A 15,751-nucleotide genomic window follows, 5' to 3' on the forward strand; every position below is an offset into this window, starting at 1 on the left:
TTGCAGCACCCACACTAGGAATGCTTTCAGAAGGGTTTTTTTTTTCTCTGAAGAGAAACATCTTAAGTTGAAAAATAGGAAAAATGCTGACTGCATGTCACATCAACAACTTTCAGGCAAGGAATTGAGAGATCTGATGACACAACATCACCAGCATCAGAATTCTGAATAAATAAATGAATGTTCACAATGACAGGAGGCAATCTCTGCAAAAGCTAGTGTAGATTTTTACTGAAGGCCTCTCCTTACATACCTATAAGTCTGACGAGTTCACAGCATGATAGCTGGTTCCAGGTATGAAAGGCAAAATAAAGTCAGGAGGGCTAAGCAAACTTAGTATGTTCCAAAAGTCTAGAAAGAACATAGCAACTCAAAAACTGCACATAAAACAATGCAAAAAACCTACATGATAAAAGAGCTGTTGGGAGAAAGGAAGAGTTTGGATGCTAGTAAAAAAACATTATGATGGAAAATCAGTATGTAGCCATTTGTGCAGTTCTACTGACAGTCTGGTGTGTGGAGAGCCAGTGACAAGTACATTGTGCAGCTCCATAAAATCAGAAAAGCAAAAGAAACCTTCCTTACTCCCTCAGGCACACTGTGCTGAAGTGCAGTGTTCTGTCTCAGCATACATTTGTACATTTGTATTCTGCAAATATCTGGCAGGATCTTCAGTGATCTCAGGCAGCAGCCGTCACCTCTCTGCTGGTGTCAGAAAACCTGTCCCAGTGCGTCTGCTCGCAGCTGACACTGAGTCAGTGATACTGCTGGCCATCCCTAGTGACAGGGAGAGCTTTCTTAAAGCCAAATCTCTGCGCTCTGTGTGGCTGTGAGGCAGCTATTGCCCTTAGCAGGGTGTTAGAGATTATACAGCATTTAGATACCAAGCCATAGGGTGGTGGAAATGAATGTGTACTTGTTTGTAAGACCTTAAATGACCCTTATGCCAACACAGGATGTTGCAGATGTTTGTGAGATCTCACAGGTGTCTTCCTTAGAGAGAGCAGATCTCATTGTAGAGATCAGTTGCTTGTTAGTCCATGTGACAAATCAGTTCTTTGTGTTGTTTTTTAATATTTCTTTAATACAGTTCATATCCCACTTATATTTGCTAAAAGCAAAGTCTAATACTGCTTTCAAAGTTGAAATTTGTGAGCGTTTCTCATTCTTACTTGACCTCTGGTAAATGAAGTGTAACTGTTTCAGCATAACTTCTTAAGCAGGCATTGCCACTTCTTTTGTTACTGACTCCAAAGAATTTGCCTCACAAGAAATGCGAGGATATTCTCTCTACAAGGCCAAAGCTGTATAAGCTCTTTGAAAGAAGGAAGATGATGAAGAGACAGCATCCTGTTACAATTATGTCCATTACAGCAACTGATTGATGTAGAAAGTTATTAGATGAGTGTTGCATGCATTATTTTGCTATTTCCAGAAAGTAGCACTCAGGATGTGTAAATAAAATCCCAAATTATTTCCTGAAATTGCCAATAATGCTATAGACATGAAAAAATGCCACATTTGAGTAAGAAGCATATATTTTCCTGCATCAAGTTAGGTGATTTGGGCCACAACATTTGTGTTTACTTTATATGTTCAAGCAAGAAATGATGATGAGAGGGAAGTAAATGACTGGGTCAGATGCATCCCCCTTCCTTTAGTTGCTAAATGCTACATGGATTGTCCTTCTGCTTCCGTAGGTGGGGGTCCTTTGACAGCCTCACTTTCATCCATACAGAAAAGAGCTTTCACAAAATATGAGGTCTAGTGATTATGTTAATAATGATTTAGAAGCTGTGCAGAAGGTAGATGTTGAGGTAGATGTACCTACACCCCATTTCCACATGGCTGCTAAGAGCAGTGGGATTTTAATGCTATGAATATATATTGATGTAAATAATATGGCTCTATGACACATGCATAAATTCTTGGAGGCAGACACTTTGCATAATTATTTTTATTTACATACTATACTAATGATATATTATATATATATTCCTTATATATAAGGAAATAAAATTTAGGCATAATGTTATAGGCATGATTTAGACATTACCTTTGACTTGATTACTGCAATCTTTGTTATTGCAAAGAGAGAATCTGATAAAGTCCCATAGGTGTTTCTTTCATTTTTCTCCACCAATATTCTTATTGAATTAATTTAAAAGCAAGATAATAAGTACTTCATGCGTATTTAGCTGTTGTAACAAAGGAACTTCTCCATAGATGGATACAGATGCATCTGACTCATTCTGCCTGTGCTCAAAATCCAAGCCAGATTTTCTCTGGGAACCAGGGCCCACTTGGGTCAGTGCTGAGTCTAATGATTTAATCATGCTGAGGTACCACTGGGGCTCAGAAATGCACAAACACAACGTGTGGCTTCTTGACAGGAGCTGGTTCTCATCCGAACAGTGGGAGTATAGGCATTTTCAGCTGGCATCTGTCTCCATTTGCTGGGTGTATGTTGTCTTAAGAAAGCTTGAGTTAGAAAAAGAATCAAAAGAACATGGTTTTTTTCTTTTGCTGAAGGAGATATTTCAGGCATGCCCCTACCAGCTGCATGCCACTCAGTTCTTTAGTCACAGCTACAGTGAATGTCACTCTTTACAATTAACTGCCTCTGTGGCATTTTGTTTCCCCTTCTTTTATAATCTAATGCATATTCCTGCTCCTTTCTCTTAAACAGGACTGTCAGAGAGATGCTGCAGAAACCAGCAAACACTAAATCTTTAGCAGAGCGATCTTCCTCTCTCCCACACTGTGTACCATTCACATGGTATGGAGAGAGCGGCAAGGGATCCAACTCTTCCAGCAACCTGCCGTCGCCTACCAGCTCAACTGAACCTTCCTCTGAAAATTTAAGCCCAGCTAAAAAAGGGTCGAAGGTAGAAAATAAAAACTACCTTATTCCCACTGTGTTGAGTGGCATTATTGGCTTTGTGATTCTGGAAAAAAGAACAGGCCAATATGTGACTACTACAATAAACAGTGCATGGTGTTCATTGTACGGTACCAGCCCATCCAAGCAGAACATCTCTGTCATTGTACATTCCCTGTTCTACCTTTTTTACTCTGTCTTAATGTACATTATTCCAGTAAACTAACTGTGATGTGCTGTACCATAACAAAAGCAAGTGGTGCCAGTGGAAATTAGCATTTGGATCCACTGAACAAATGCTAGATTTGTGTATTCAGTTATAGATCTTTTCTTCATTCTTCAGGACTGGTAGTGGGAATACCCATGTTCAAATGAGGTGTTTGCAAGTGAAGAAATGCTGTATGCTGTCATCTGCCTTTTTCTCCTCAGTAATGAAATCTGTTTGTCATGCATGCTGGATGTTGGATTTAATTCTCTGTATGAAGATGCTTGAACTGTAAATATGAAATATTGCAATTTAATACATCTGTGTGATTCCTTTCTATGTGCATGAATGTTTCAGCATGACAATTCCTTAAATAACCCTTATTTATAGTATTATACTTAGCTTTCTCATGTTTGTTTTCACTTCTGGAAAATATTTCTTTGCCTATAACTTCTTGTGACTTACAGCAGTTGATTTTTTATATTTGTCTGGTAAAAAGAAGCAGATACGATTCTCAACTTCGTATAGGAATATGAATCAGAAATCTCATTTCTCTGTCTTCTATCACCAAATGCATGTTCATAATAGCAGTTTCCGCAGGCATTTCATACTTTTTTGATGCCAGAAGCTGGTGATGCAATACTTCTGCTGTGCTCTTGGCTATGCAAGGTCATATCTGTTCTTGTGTTACCTGGCAGGGAGAGCAACACAAGGCTTACAGCAGCCCAAATCACATTGATAAAGAAGACCACCAGTAAAATCTCTGAACAGAAATTATTTGCTTACCTCTTCTCTTTTGGGGAAAAAAAATTTAGACCCATAAATCCTGTTTATGTATTTAACCAAACATTGTTTAAAAATAGTTTTCAAATAGGGGAAAAAGCATACCCTTTTAGACAGTATTAGGCTGAGTTTGTGGGGACTATCGTAATTATTACCAGGCCTTGGCTATTTTGTGGTTTTGCTGTAGAAAATTAAATTTGAAAATTAAAATCATTGTAAAGCTAAAGCTTGCAGAAAATAGAGGTGAAAGAAAAATCAGAGTACTTAAAAAAGAAAAATATGTTTTTCACACAACAGGAGGTAGAGCTGTTGAACTCCTGGCCTAAGAATGCTGTGTGGGCTAAGGAAGCAGCTAAGGAAGCTGCTCAGATTTTCTTCTCCTCTATAAAGAGCTGGGAAAAACAGAACAGGAATTCTAAACGTAGGTGAGAGAAAAATGATCACAAAAATATTCTTATGTTCTCTGTAAAGTTCACAGGCTCTTAAATTAAGAGTTTCTGTACTGCTATTCCGGCTTTCAAAGCACAGCATGATACCAATATTTAGTTAGATTTCCAGCAAAACTGAGAGAACCAGCACTTGACATTTTTGGAAGTCTCCCTATTTTCAGGAAAGACAGGTCAAGTATTTGAGGGGGGCTGATAGAAGGATAATTTTTTTTTTTGTTGTTTCTCTTGTTTCAGTTTCTAAAGTGAAGGTCAAAGATGAATTGGATTTAATACTCATTTAGATGTTAGAGTAGACAGTAGAGGTCTCTGTATTGTCAAGTGTGTATTCAAGTTAAATGGATTATCATGGTGTCCTTAATCTTTTGTATATTTTGGTTTTCTCATTGTTCTCCCTTTAGTGTGAAATACTTGTTAATTTTTGTCTTATTCTAATGGTAATTTTGTTGTATTCCTGAAAAATATGTGCCTGCTTTTACTATTATTTGCTGTAAGATGTGATGTGTCTCACTGCATTGTTAAGAAAAAACAAAGTTTGTTTTATATTCACTACCCAAAGATACTTTTTACTTTCAGTTTCAGTTTTTTTCTAAAGGCATAGGCAAAGAGGGAGGATCCTTCCACTTTTCAAGGAGATTATTTGGGACTCAGAAGTGGATTCACAGCATATTCTCCTTGCTCTTTCAATAGGAGTTTTCATTTCTGTCTGTTCATTAATTCTCTGTCCTATTCTTTGTGCTACTGCCTGTGCTACGCTTCTCCTAAGTATTTGCAGGACAGCAAATGCTAGTGATTTACCTGCAGAAGCAGTATTTTAGCTCCAGGATGAGAGCCAGCATTTTAAGAGTCTGGAAATTGCTTTTTGACACCTTTGTTATTCATGAGGCATTAAGCTGGCAAAGGTGTCTCATGAAGTAGAGAGTGGTAAAAATACTGTGCAACCTGTAAATAGTAACACTATAAAACATTGGGCTTCCTCATGTGTATTGTGATTGGTTTGGTAAATGATTGAAATCACTCCTGAGCTATGCCAACATGGAAGACAGAAAGCAAATTCCCCTTTTAGCTGCACCTAAACGATAATTTGTTCATTCACTCCTCTTTTTCTCCACAGAATTTCACATTCAATGATGATTTCAGTCCCAGCAGCACAAGTTCAGCTGATTTGAGTGGTTTAGGAGCAGAACCTAAAACACCAGGCTTCTCGCACTCCTTAGCACTGTCGTCAGATGAGGTATGCGGGTGAAATTGTTTCATTTGGGAAAAAGTTGTTTTCTTTTTCCTATGGAATCTCGCTTGATTACTCAAATAATAAAAGAAAGGTTTTAGCCAGTAGGATCAGAGACAGAAATTAATCTTGGTTTCTAAATTAAGATTTTTTTTTTCTTGTTCATATAATAAAAATTTAAAATAATGCCCTTTGGTACTGTCGTGGGGAAGTGGAATGCAGTTGGTGTCCAGAGAGATGCTATATCCTCACACTTGCCAGTACATTTTTATTAAGTATGTACGTATTGACATAGATAAAGATATACGTATAAATACACTAAACTAGGCCTGGGACAGTTTTGATATATCAAACATACAGTACAGTTAGGTAAATGTAGTTAAGATGTAAGGCACCTTCCCCTACCCAGTTTTTACCCTGGTGGAATGACCTGTACATGCAGTAATTGTGTGTTACTGTACCTGAATGTGTGTGTATTGATTATAATGTGTATGTCTTGATCCACTTTGCATTCTTTGTGCTTGCTTTGCACAGTGGATTTGAAATCAATTACTCTAAACCAGAGTTTTTTCATACAATGATAAAGTAAAAAGGCATTCCTAACCCTGTAAATTGCTGACATATTTGAGCTGAATATAATCAATTGAAAATACTCTTCTTAAGATACTAGTTTTGTAACTCAATTTTGGGTAAGGCTGTACAATTTCACAGTAGCTGACAGCACATCCTGTGGAGTCAGGAAACTTGTACATTTGTTCTTTTACAAACACTTCATAAGAACTTCACATTTTTCATGTGAGATTTGAGCCAAATTGTTTTTAATAGAGAGGGAGAACTTGAAGTATCTATACCTTTTATACCTTTTTTTTTGTTGTTTTAATGATAGGTAGGATTTTTATTATTGCCTGCATGGTTTACTTGGGTTGTTCCATGCAACTCTATTTCCGAAACTGCAAGTCTGCAAACCCAGACATTCTTTTGAGGTTGTTTTTACTGCAGGTAATTAATGGCAAAAATTTCTAACAAAAGGAGACAGCACAGAGGTCTGCATCTGTTGTAAATTACTGAAAATAGCAGAGTCATCACTTGCACTTTATTTAGTGTTAGTACTACCTTGATGTGTTTCATTATCTTACCATGTTTAATTCCCCTTATGTATTTGATTCTGGCAATGTCCTGTTCTGAGTGGTATTGAATTAAAAGCTTGAAAATCCTTCCATTTTGCGTGTTCAGCTCTCTACTTTATTACTTCTAAAATACCAAGCCTGAGCAGGTCCATGAAAATGAATGTGTTTTCTCCCTCCTCTGCTGTGTGCCAAATTGCTGCCTCCAGGTGAGGCAGCATGTTCAGCAAGAGCTGCCCTGGAAACCTCCCTGGCCACCCTGGGCAGGGAGCAGGCTGGTGCTGCTCCTCAGCCTTCCACAGCACATTGCTGTGAGCACTCCTCTGCTCTGGCTTCCCAGGCAGCCCCGTCAGCATTTAAAGAAAAAGAAAAAATGGAAGGGTGGAGAGGGAACCCAGTTCTTGCAGTCGGTTCTGCTCTAATTAAGGAGATTTTGCTCTTGGAAATGGGAGCCATCGGAGAGGTTCCCACCAGTTCTAGGGTGTCAAGATCAGGAACTCTAGAAGGGTTTCATTGATGAAGTGTCAGATTTAGCTGTCAAATCATCTGTGTGGTGAGCTTTCAATGCAACCTCTTTGCTTCTGGAAATAATTATTTTTCAAGAACTCTTGTTGGTTTTAAGTACCCATATCTGTTTGCGAACCTTGGTGCTGCTGTTGCCTGAACTTTTACATACTGTTATGTGTTTGGTATTTTGTTTCTATAATGCTTTTCTTTCCTGTTTCTTTGTTGCTCCCTCACTCAGAGCCTGGATATGATTGATGATGAGGTGAGATACTAACGTGCTGTTGTGGTGAATCGCGTGACCGTCGTGTGCCAATGTACTGTCTCTTTTGCAGAGTCATTTCTTGTCTTGTGGTGTTGTGTGGCAAACACCTTTGTTGGCACAGAACACACAGATGTCACTGGCTCCTCTTTCCTTGTCTTGAGTTGCCCTCTCATTGTTGCTGAGAGTTTTTAAGGCCACAGCAAACTGCAGTTTTTGTGGTATGCTGGAAGCAGGAGGCAGGTCTGTGTCAAAGGAAATCTACCAGACCGGGCATCAGCTGTGCTGAGCTCATGCTGGCAATAGCAAAAGAAAATGATAGTGTCCAGCTCTGACAATTGGACAGCCAGAAGCTGAAAGAGCTCCCAGCATCGTCTAAACTAATGTAAAAGCTGCTCTAACAGCAGACAGCTGCTGCAGCCTGTAGCAGCTGTTTTGCTGTCTACAGCCAAGACAGAATAGCTTTTGTTTCAGGCCCCACTGGCACACCCGTGGGTGGAATAAAGTGGCGGAGCAGGGACATGGGTCTACTCCAGCAGTTGATGCCACACTTGCCCTTTTTGGTGGGGTTTGTGCTCTCAGCCACAGCAGCACAATGTGGTGAGAGCAGGGCCAGGGCTGTGCGATCCCTGTGTGTTCCGTACCACTCCTCTGTGTCGTCTCGTAAGTCTTCTTCCATAGACAGTGTCAGTCTTGCTAGCTGTTTGATATCATCACTTTGAACTCTACAGTGGTTTTCTGAGGGTTTTATTTTCTCCTGATACTTTTTAAAAAGCTTAAACAAATAATAAACATCTGTGAATGAGCCCAGGAAGTGGAATGCGCAATTCATTGCATTCTTTAGAAATCTGCTAATTTGAAGGAAAAAATCTTGTGAAGGAATGGGAGCATCCATGGTTTGAATTGTGCCACCCGGCCATTTCAGTCCCAGCTTGGGTTTAAAGGAATGCCAGTTCCTTTTTCTTCTGTGATTCTATAGTTTATTTTGATTCTGTGATTCATTCTTAGGTGTCTGGTTAGATAGAGATGTAATTCAGCAGTGTGAAATCGTTATTATTGTAGCGCAAAGATAGTCCAGATACCTGTGCTCTGATGCTGGCAGTTTGTGCAGAAAAATGTTGTTACTCATCTGTGCTATCCTTTAATAATAACATGGAACATGTTTGTCGCAGATCCTTGACGATGGACAGTCCCCGAAGCACAGTCTGTGTCAGAGTCGCGCTGTTCACGAGTGGAGTGTGCAGCAGGTGTCCCACTGGTTGATGAGCCTGAACCTTGAACAGTATGTTTCTGAATTCAGTGCCCAGAACATTAATGGGGAGCATCTCCTTCAGCTGGATGGCAGTAAGCTCAAGGTAATTAACTGGCTGGACTTCAAGATAAACCATAGTATTTTTTGTCATTTCGTCACTTTGCATCATCTCAAAGACAGTAAGAATTCACCAAGAAAGCAGCAAATCCTTGCGTACGGAGTCATGATAGGCTAGAAAAATAAACAGAAAGTATAAAGCCAGAGCAACACTTCAAGAAATTCCCAATGCACTTGGATTCAGAAGCTTCAGAAATGCAAGGCATTTGCTTTGTGAACATTCTTGGTGTATATAATGTACCCATATTTGCATGTGCAAATCATACAGCAGTGTGTGGAAGTGGTATTTGCATGCACATATTTCTCATCCAGCTCTATTTTGAGAAAGGGTGATTCTGAGAAGACAATATATAAGAGAATAGACATATATCAGGAGTACCAAGGGAAGAATGGATTAATGGGACATGGGAGGCATAAGCTGATAGCAGTTGTAGTGTGTTAGAACTAAATACAGTTTTGATGTATAAAGTATGTATTGTTTCCTGTAGTAAAAATATGAGCCTACTTCAGTCGAAAATACAGAATGTAGTTGCAGGAAGCTTAGTAGATCTGAAAGTCCAAATTTGATATTTCCCTTCTGTATTTTTTGGAGACACTTCACTAACTATAAGTGTCTTAGAATACTGCTGGTGAACTTTTGACTAAGGCATGGCAGTGAGAATTTGGAAGTCTTGTTCGGTGTTGACTTAGATGATTTCAATAAAATAGTTTATTTGCCTTATTTGATCAACAAAATCAACATTAGTGGTAGCAATGAGATCTCATCTTTAATATTCTAGAAGTGGAAAGCATGAAGTGGAATACTTTCATATCAGTGATGTATCTCAGCCTGTGACAGATTCACTTTGTTGTTACAGTCTTCTAAGGAGAATTATTACTAGAATATGAAAACAAAATGTGATAGATGAAACCATAAGAAACTCTTCTAAATTTTGTTTTCCCCACCTCAGGCTCTTGGTATGACATCTTCCCAGGACAGAGCAATCATTAAAAGAAAGCTAAAGGAAATGAAAGCATCCTTGGAGAAGGCTCGCAAAGCTCAAGAGAAAATGGAAAAGCAAAGGGAAAAGCTTCGAAGGAAGGAACAAGAGCAGCTGCAGAGGAGATCAAAGAAAACAGATAAGTGTTCATCAGATGCAACAGAGGGCACTAATGAGCAGTGATGAGCAGAAGTGCTGCTGTGTTTGGCAAGTGGAGGCATGTCAAGGAAAGAGAAACTTATCCACTCTGACGCCCCTTCAGCTTTCTTGTGTTCATCACCCAGGATTGTGTACAGAGAGACGGGGCTGTACATAGAATGACTAGGGAAATTTATATTGTGTCGTTTCCTTTCCTGCATATCCAGTTCACGCTCGTTGCTGTTGCCATGTGAAACAATCCCAGCCTCTCGGTTTGTTCTGTTCTTGTTGACAGCTAACAGATTTCATTTTTGTGTGGTGGTGTTTCCTTCCAAACTACTCTTCTCTGTTGAGCTCTGTGTGTTTGGTCACTTCAGTAACCAGCATGATGCCGAGGAGCATGTCCACTGCTTCACCTCTTCTGAATAGGAAGGCCAGTCAGTGTGGTTGGGGAACATTTCTTCAGCTGGATCAAAGGAGTTGTGCTCTGTCTGATAAGATTTGACTTGACTTTCTGACTGGAAGTTCATCTTCTTTACGGTGTTTGGATACTCAGTTCAGTCTGCTGGAGTTGAGTTTCATCTCGTGTCAGTACCTTTAAGCTGCACTGCTCTGAAAACTGTTCAGCGACTTCTCATACACTGGAGATATTGACAGGAGAGTCAATATTCCCCCTGGATAAAGGACAGGAGGTGAAACTCTTTCTGTTAACTGTACAATTGTTAATCCAGGAAGGAGGCAAAGCCTTAAATGGTTATGTGGGTTTACATAGAAATCTGAGGATAACATTTATCCTTTAGATATCTGAGCAAGGATAAATTTCTAACTAGAGCACAGCATATAAATCTGTATAAATTTTATTGTGCTCCCAGTGTGTAGGCAACTTTCTTATAGCACACTCCATTTTTTTTTCATGTGTTTCATACAGGAAACTGGGTTTATTTTGTTTCAAGTTAGTTTTTCCCCAGGAAAAACCCCACATCTTCAAATTTGTTCTCCAGTCAGTAAGCACTGGGAGAATAAACGTTGTGCTGTGCTATTATGAAGCTGGTATTGGAAACAATTACCAAACTTGAGTCTGATGTAGATTTTCAGTTTTTACAGAAGTGCACTTTAAGAAGAGGAAGATGAGTGATCCTGGTTAAAATTAAATTCAGTACATTGCTGTTAAGGTCAATGCTGCCATGGAGGTGATGATTACTTAATCCAAGGCTCCCACATTTTAACTGTTTTGATTGATATATTTAAAGACTATCCAACCAAAACCTGAATTTTTGGGCTTTGGCTGTAGAATGTTTCGATGGCTTAGCAGTGGTCATACTTGAGGGATTTCTGGGGTGTGTGAGGCCATGGATGAAGGCTGCTGTGTAGTTTGGAGTGTGACAGGAGCAGTGTGTGGTGCCACTGCCTGAGCAGCAGTACTGAACTATACAATATTGCCTCCAAAGAAGGGACAGACAACGGGCAGGTCTCCCCAGCGAGGAGCTGCAGGCAGAGCTGGCTGCTCTACAGCCACAGCTCACTGTGTGCCCTTGAGAAACATCACTGCCCACTCGTGCAGCCTGCAAATGGCAGTCTTCATCTGGCTGTGCAAACCCAGAACTTGTTTAACATGGTGATGCAGAGTTAGAATCTGGGACCTAAAAATGCGCCGGCCTAGAACTGAAAATTCCTCTGAAGAAAATGTGTGTTTTAGTTTGGCTTGGCTTCTCTTCTGCTCTGTACTTCATGGCATTCAGATTTGTGTCTGCAAAGTTCTCTGAAGCTCAGATTTGGAACACTTAGGGTGCACTGTTAATAGTTACTTTTCTCTTGATCCTAATAATTTCTTTGACATATAAAATGGTTTGTAAACTGAGAGAGCCTAGTTCATTCAAAATTAATACACAACAGATCTACTTAGCATTAGCTTTATTTTTCCTTCCAAATCAAATTTCTACAAGTTTTTGATGTATATTTTATTCAGATCTAAAATTGAAATTGCCATAAAAGATTCTTGCTGATATTTCTAAAGGCTTGTTCTACTTTTCTTGAGATAAACCACCAGCAGCAAAATACACCTGCTAACAAAAAATTACACATTGCAGTAGATCCTTCTGTGTTCATTCATAGGAGAAAAACTATACAAATGTTTAACAGCCTCATAAAATTAGCATTCTCATCATAAAAGAAGTTACCTGGAAGAAACTGGAAGTTTAATATTTTAAATACAATGTTGATAAATGCATTAGATGATGATTTTCTTTTTAAATTATGTTTACATTGTAGTAATGTTTAAGTGGTTGTATATAATAATCTAAGGTGGTGTCTCTGTTTCATGTTCTTTTTTTATGTAGAAACCAGAGCAGATTGCTTGGCATTATATATTGAGTTTTCATTCTTGCTCCTTAGAATGATGCCTAGTTAATCTCTGTAAATCATGTTCTTACTCTGCAGAATAACTAATTCAACTTAAGTCTTTTAAGTATTCAGGGGATTTTTACTGCTTTGTGATAATGTTATTTTGTTATTCTCAGACTAAAAACATCACAAAAATCTGACTTAAAAAAAACCTAGTGGGCTACATTTAAAGTAAAACCATTAAAATGCATTTTGATCAACATGTGAAAACTAAGGAAATGGAACAATGACAAGAGTTTTTGCTGTTCTTTCTGTGATAAAAGATTTATGTGGTTCCTTTTATGAAATACAGTGACTGAGTCTTGGGAAGTGCAGAAATGTCACCTGATAACAGACATGAAGCACATTTTGAAACTTTTCTTGCTATTCTATAGGATCTTTAAAGTTGTGTTGCAATTTTTTTCCCCTTGTACTGTATTATGACTTATAAGAAAAAAAAGGATGGATGTCTCATCATTCCTAACTTAAACTTCCTGTAAACCAATGCTAAGTCAGACTAATGTGAGGCTTCATGGAACAAGAAGAAACAAATTTTCTGTGCTGAATGGCTGGACAGCCTTTTTCACAGTTTGGCTCACCTGCAGGCATAATGTTGCCTACATTGTGTGTTTATTTGTGGAGCTAATAATGTTTTTTCTTAGGCTGACTTGCCTGGCCATCACTGAACTGCTGTGCAGGCAGTGTGGTGCTTCCATACCTCAAGACATGGGCTTGTGTCATCATTACACCTGGGTGACTGCAGCAGGCTGGCCCAAGTTACATTCTCCCTGGTTAGGGTGGGAGGCCAGTTCTGTAAATTCTAGTTCTGCTCATTGCTGCAGTATTGCAAGTTGTGAATATATAGAGCCTCTAAAAAGGTGAAGAGCAGAGAGTTAGGAAAAAGTGGAAGTCTCAAAAATAGAAAATGAAATGTAAAACACTGCAGGTTACTTTAGTCCTAAAACCCCTAGTGCTTATTCTGAGATTGTGAGGAGAGCAGTGGCTCCTTGTTCTGTTCAAATCACCAAACATGCTGACATGAATTGCTCCCAGCTTGTGTATTCCCATTTCTTCACGGGTGGGTTGCTGCACCTGTGCAGTGTCCTGTTAAAGCTCCCTGTTGGGTTTCAGTGTGCCCAAGAGACAGGGCCAGGGGCTGAGGAAGGAGCTGCACCCTTCACTGCCCCTGTCTGCATTTCACCTGCTGCCCTGAGCAGGTCCTGGTGGGGTTTCTGGGAGCGGAGCCTACTGAAGATCATGGCTTAGAATTACACAGTGGAACAGAAGCCACTAATAAAAAGATGAATGGCATTAGATGTTTGTATTTCAGTGTATACAAATACTTTTGTATTTTTCCAACTTCTCAAAAATTTTTTGCAATGGCATCTCTTTTGCTATGACTGTAGTCTGCTGCAGGGATACCACAAGAACTGAGCTTTTACTAGAATTACTGAGAAGCTTTCCTTTAATATTTGCCAGCTCTTAGTTTTTATTGACATTCAGAGGTGCTTGGCACCTGAGATCAGGGTTCCTCATACTGTGTTGCTTCCATCAAAGCCTCCTGTCCTCCTGAGCTGCTACACCTTCACCTCCTGGCTCATGGACTGGTAAGAGGTGGGCAGTGTCATTTTTGGGAATGAATTGTGTTCCACTTCCAAGAGAAAGAGGAGAAAGAAATGCCACCCTTGCACATAGTGCAGAATACTGTTCTACAGTAGTATGGAAGAGGATCATCATGTAGTTTGGTATCTAGTGTTCTAGCAAGGAAACACAGGGGGTTTTTTTGTGTTTTTAACCCCAACCTTCATTTTTATTGGAGCACTTTCAGCAGTTCATTTCTGAGCAGGATGACAGTGAAATCCAAGGAGACTTGCCCACTCACTAGAGTGGAGCGTGGGTCATCTGCAGATGGCACAGTCCCTTTTGTCCACCTCCCTGTGGATTTTACTGGACTTTTTTCTGTACCTGTGGAACTGCTTTTTCAAAGCTATAATACCTTAGTCATGACATTGAGCCCTCCAAACCCTCTATATAAAATGAGCTTTTTGTTGCTAACCAGCTGTACCAACTGGTACTTTCACTTTTGGCATTAAGTAATGATTTCAAAAATGCACATTTTACAGGAAGGTTTGGTGGCAGTGCCTTGGGCTGCCTGTTTCTTTGGGAAGTGTGGATGGTGTTAAGAACAAGCTGTTGGTGAAGCCTGCTTCTTCCAGAGAGGTGAGGAGGGCTCACAGCTCACGGGGTCAGATCCAGCCTGCGTAACCCCGGAGCTCCTGCTGGGTTTCCAATGGGAGCTTTGCCACTGCCACCACTGGAAGTGAGTCTGGGACCTGTGCAGAAGAGTCTGAAGGAAAGAGGGATCTCAGGGCACCAGACATAGGAGTAACCAGCCCATTTGGAAGTGAAGAGTGCACAGTGAACATCTCTGACTCTATGCTTTCCCATACACATTCACTCAGCAACTGCTTTCACATTTCCCAGTCACGTTGCAATGGTATCTCACTGGTCACTGACAAGTGTTACACATATTGCTAGAAGACCAGGCAGCTAAAAGACTAAAATGCACTGTGCTTACTGTAAAAATTGGCTTCTTACATTGCTTCTTTTTATATGGTTAAAGAGATAGTTGTGCTTCAGATTTTTTCCTTTTTCTGTTCTTTTTTTAAAGAGGTCAAATGTATATGAAATGCATGTTATCTTGAACTTTTTGTTTGTACATCTTGGTGTCTGATCACCTGCATGAAGGACACAGTAGTGCCATGTCTGAGCTTGTTCTCTTGTGCTTGGTTGATATGAACTTCTCTAGATTGTTGAGTTTTCCCCAGGATAACTTTGTTTAATATTTACTTATTGGGAGACATCAAAAGAAAGCATCATGGTGGCCCTTTGTTTTCTTACAGTTGAAATACAAACAACAAAGCCTTGTGGTTTAAAGTTAATTTGTTAGTGTAAATAAATTTCTTGCCAATGAGTATTGTTGTTGTTAGACAACGAATGCAATAAAAAGAGAAATCCTGAATCTTTATTAGAATTTGTAATGAGTCCTCACTTTTCTGCCCTTTTCTTTGTCATTTCAGAAGAAATAGTAAATGGTGAGGATGACCAGACAGCTGCATGGGTCAGGCTGGGGGCCAGGGGAATATGTACCTTGCCCTGCTTGTTCTTCACTTCCTTCTGCTCAGCCAAAGATTATTTTAATCACAGTTCTTAGCCAAATTGGCATGATTCACAAGCCCCCAAGTGGGTCTCATTTACACTCTGTAACTATGTAGAAAGAAGTAAAAAAAAAAAAGGAAAAAATTGGGTTTTTTCTTCATATGAAGGTGAAGTGTAGCATGCAGTCTTTTGCTGCAGGTTGATGTAAAAATAGGCTTTTCATGTTGGTACTGGTCAATTTTTATGTGTTTAAAAGATCTAGATTTATTTTGTTACATAAAAACATTTTACAC

The 15,751-nt window shown here is 39.5% G+C and overlaps 1 protein-coding gene across 5 annotated transcripts in view; it reads left to right on the forward strand.

Moving 5' to 3' along the window:
- PPP1R9A (protein phosphatase 1 regulatory subunit 9A) overlaps positions 1–15,327 on the forward strand; it is a 131,455-nt gene extending 116,128 nt beyond the window's left edge. For 2 of the 5 annotated variants that reach the window (XM_064704334.1, XM_064704331.1), the window contains exons 16-20: positions 2,690–2,888; positions 5,430–5,549; positions 7,413–7,436; positions 8,606–8,788; positions 9,753–15,327. In XM_064704334.1, the coding sequence (XP_064560404.1) occupies positions 2,690–2,888; positions 5,430–5,549; positions 7,413–7,436; positions 8,606–8,788; positions 9,753–9,965 (739 nt within the window). In that variant the 3' untranslated portion in view covers positions 9,966–15,327. The remainder of the gene's footprint in view (positions 1–2,689; positions 2,889–5,429; positions 5,550–7,412; positions 7,437–8,605; positions 8,789–9,752) is intronic. The other 3 variants (XM_064704335.1, XM_064704336.1, XM_064704337.1) reach the window with 3 other exon arrangements.
- The last annotated feature ends 424 nt before the right edge of the window (positions 15,328–15,751 follow it).

This window comes from Zonotrichia leucophrys, chromosome 2, assembly GCF_028769735.1.
Source record: "Zonotrichia leucophrys gambelii isolate GWCS_2022_RI chromosome 2, RI_Zleu_2.0, whole genome shotgun sequence".
Taxonomy (NCBI): Eukaryota; Metazoa; Chordata; class Aves; order Passeriformes; family Passerellidae; genus Zonotrichia; species Zonotrichia leucophrys.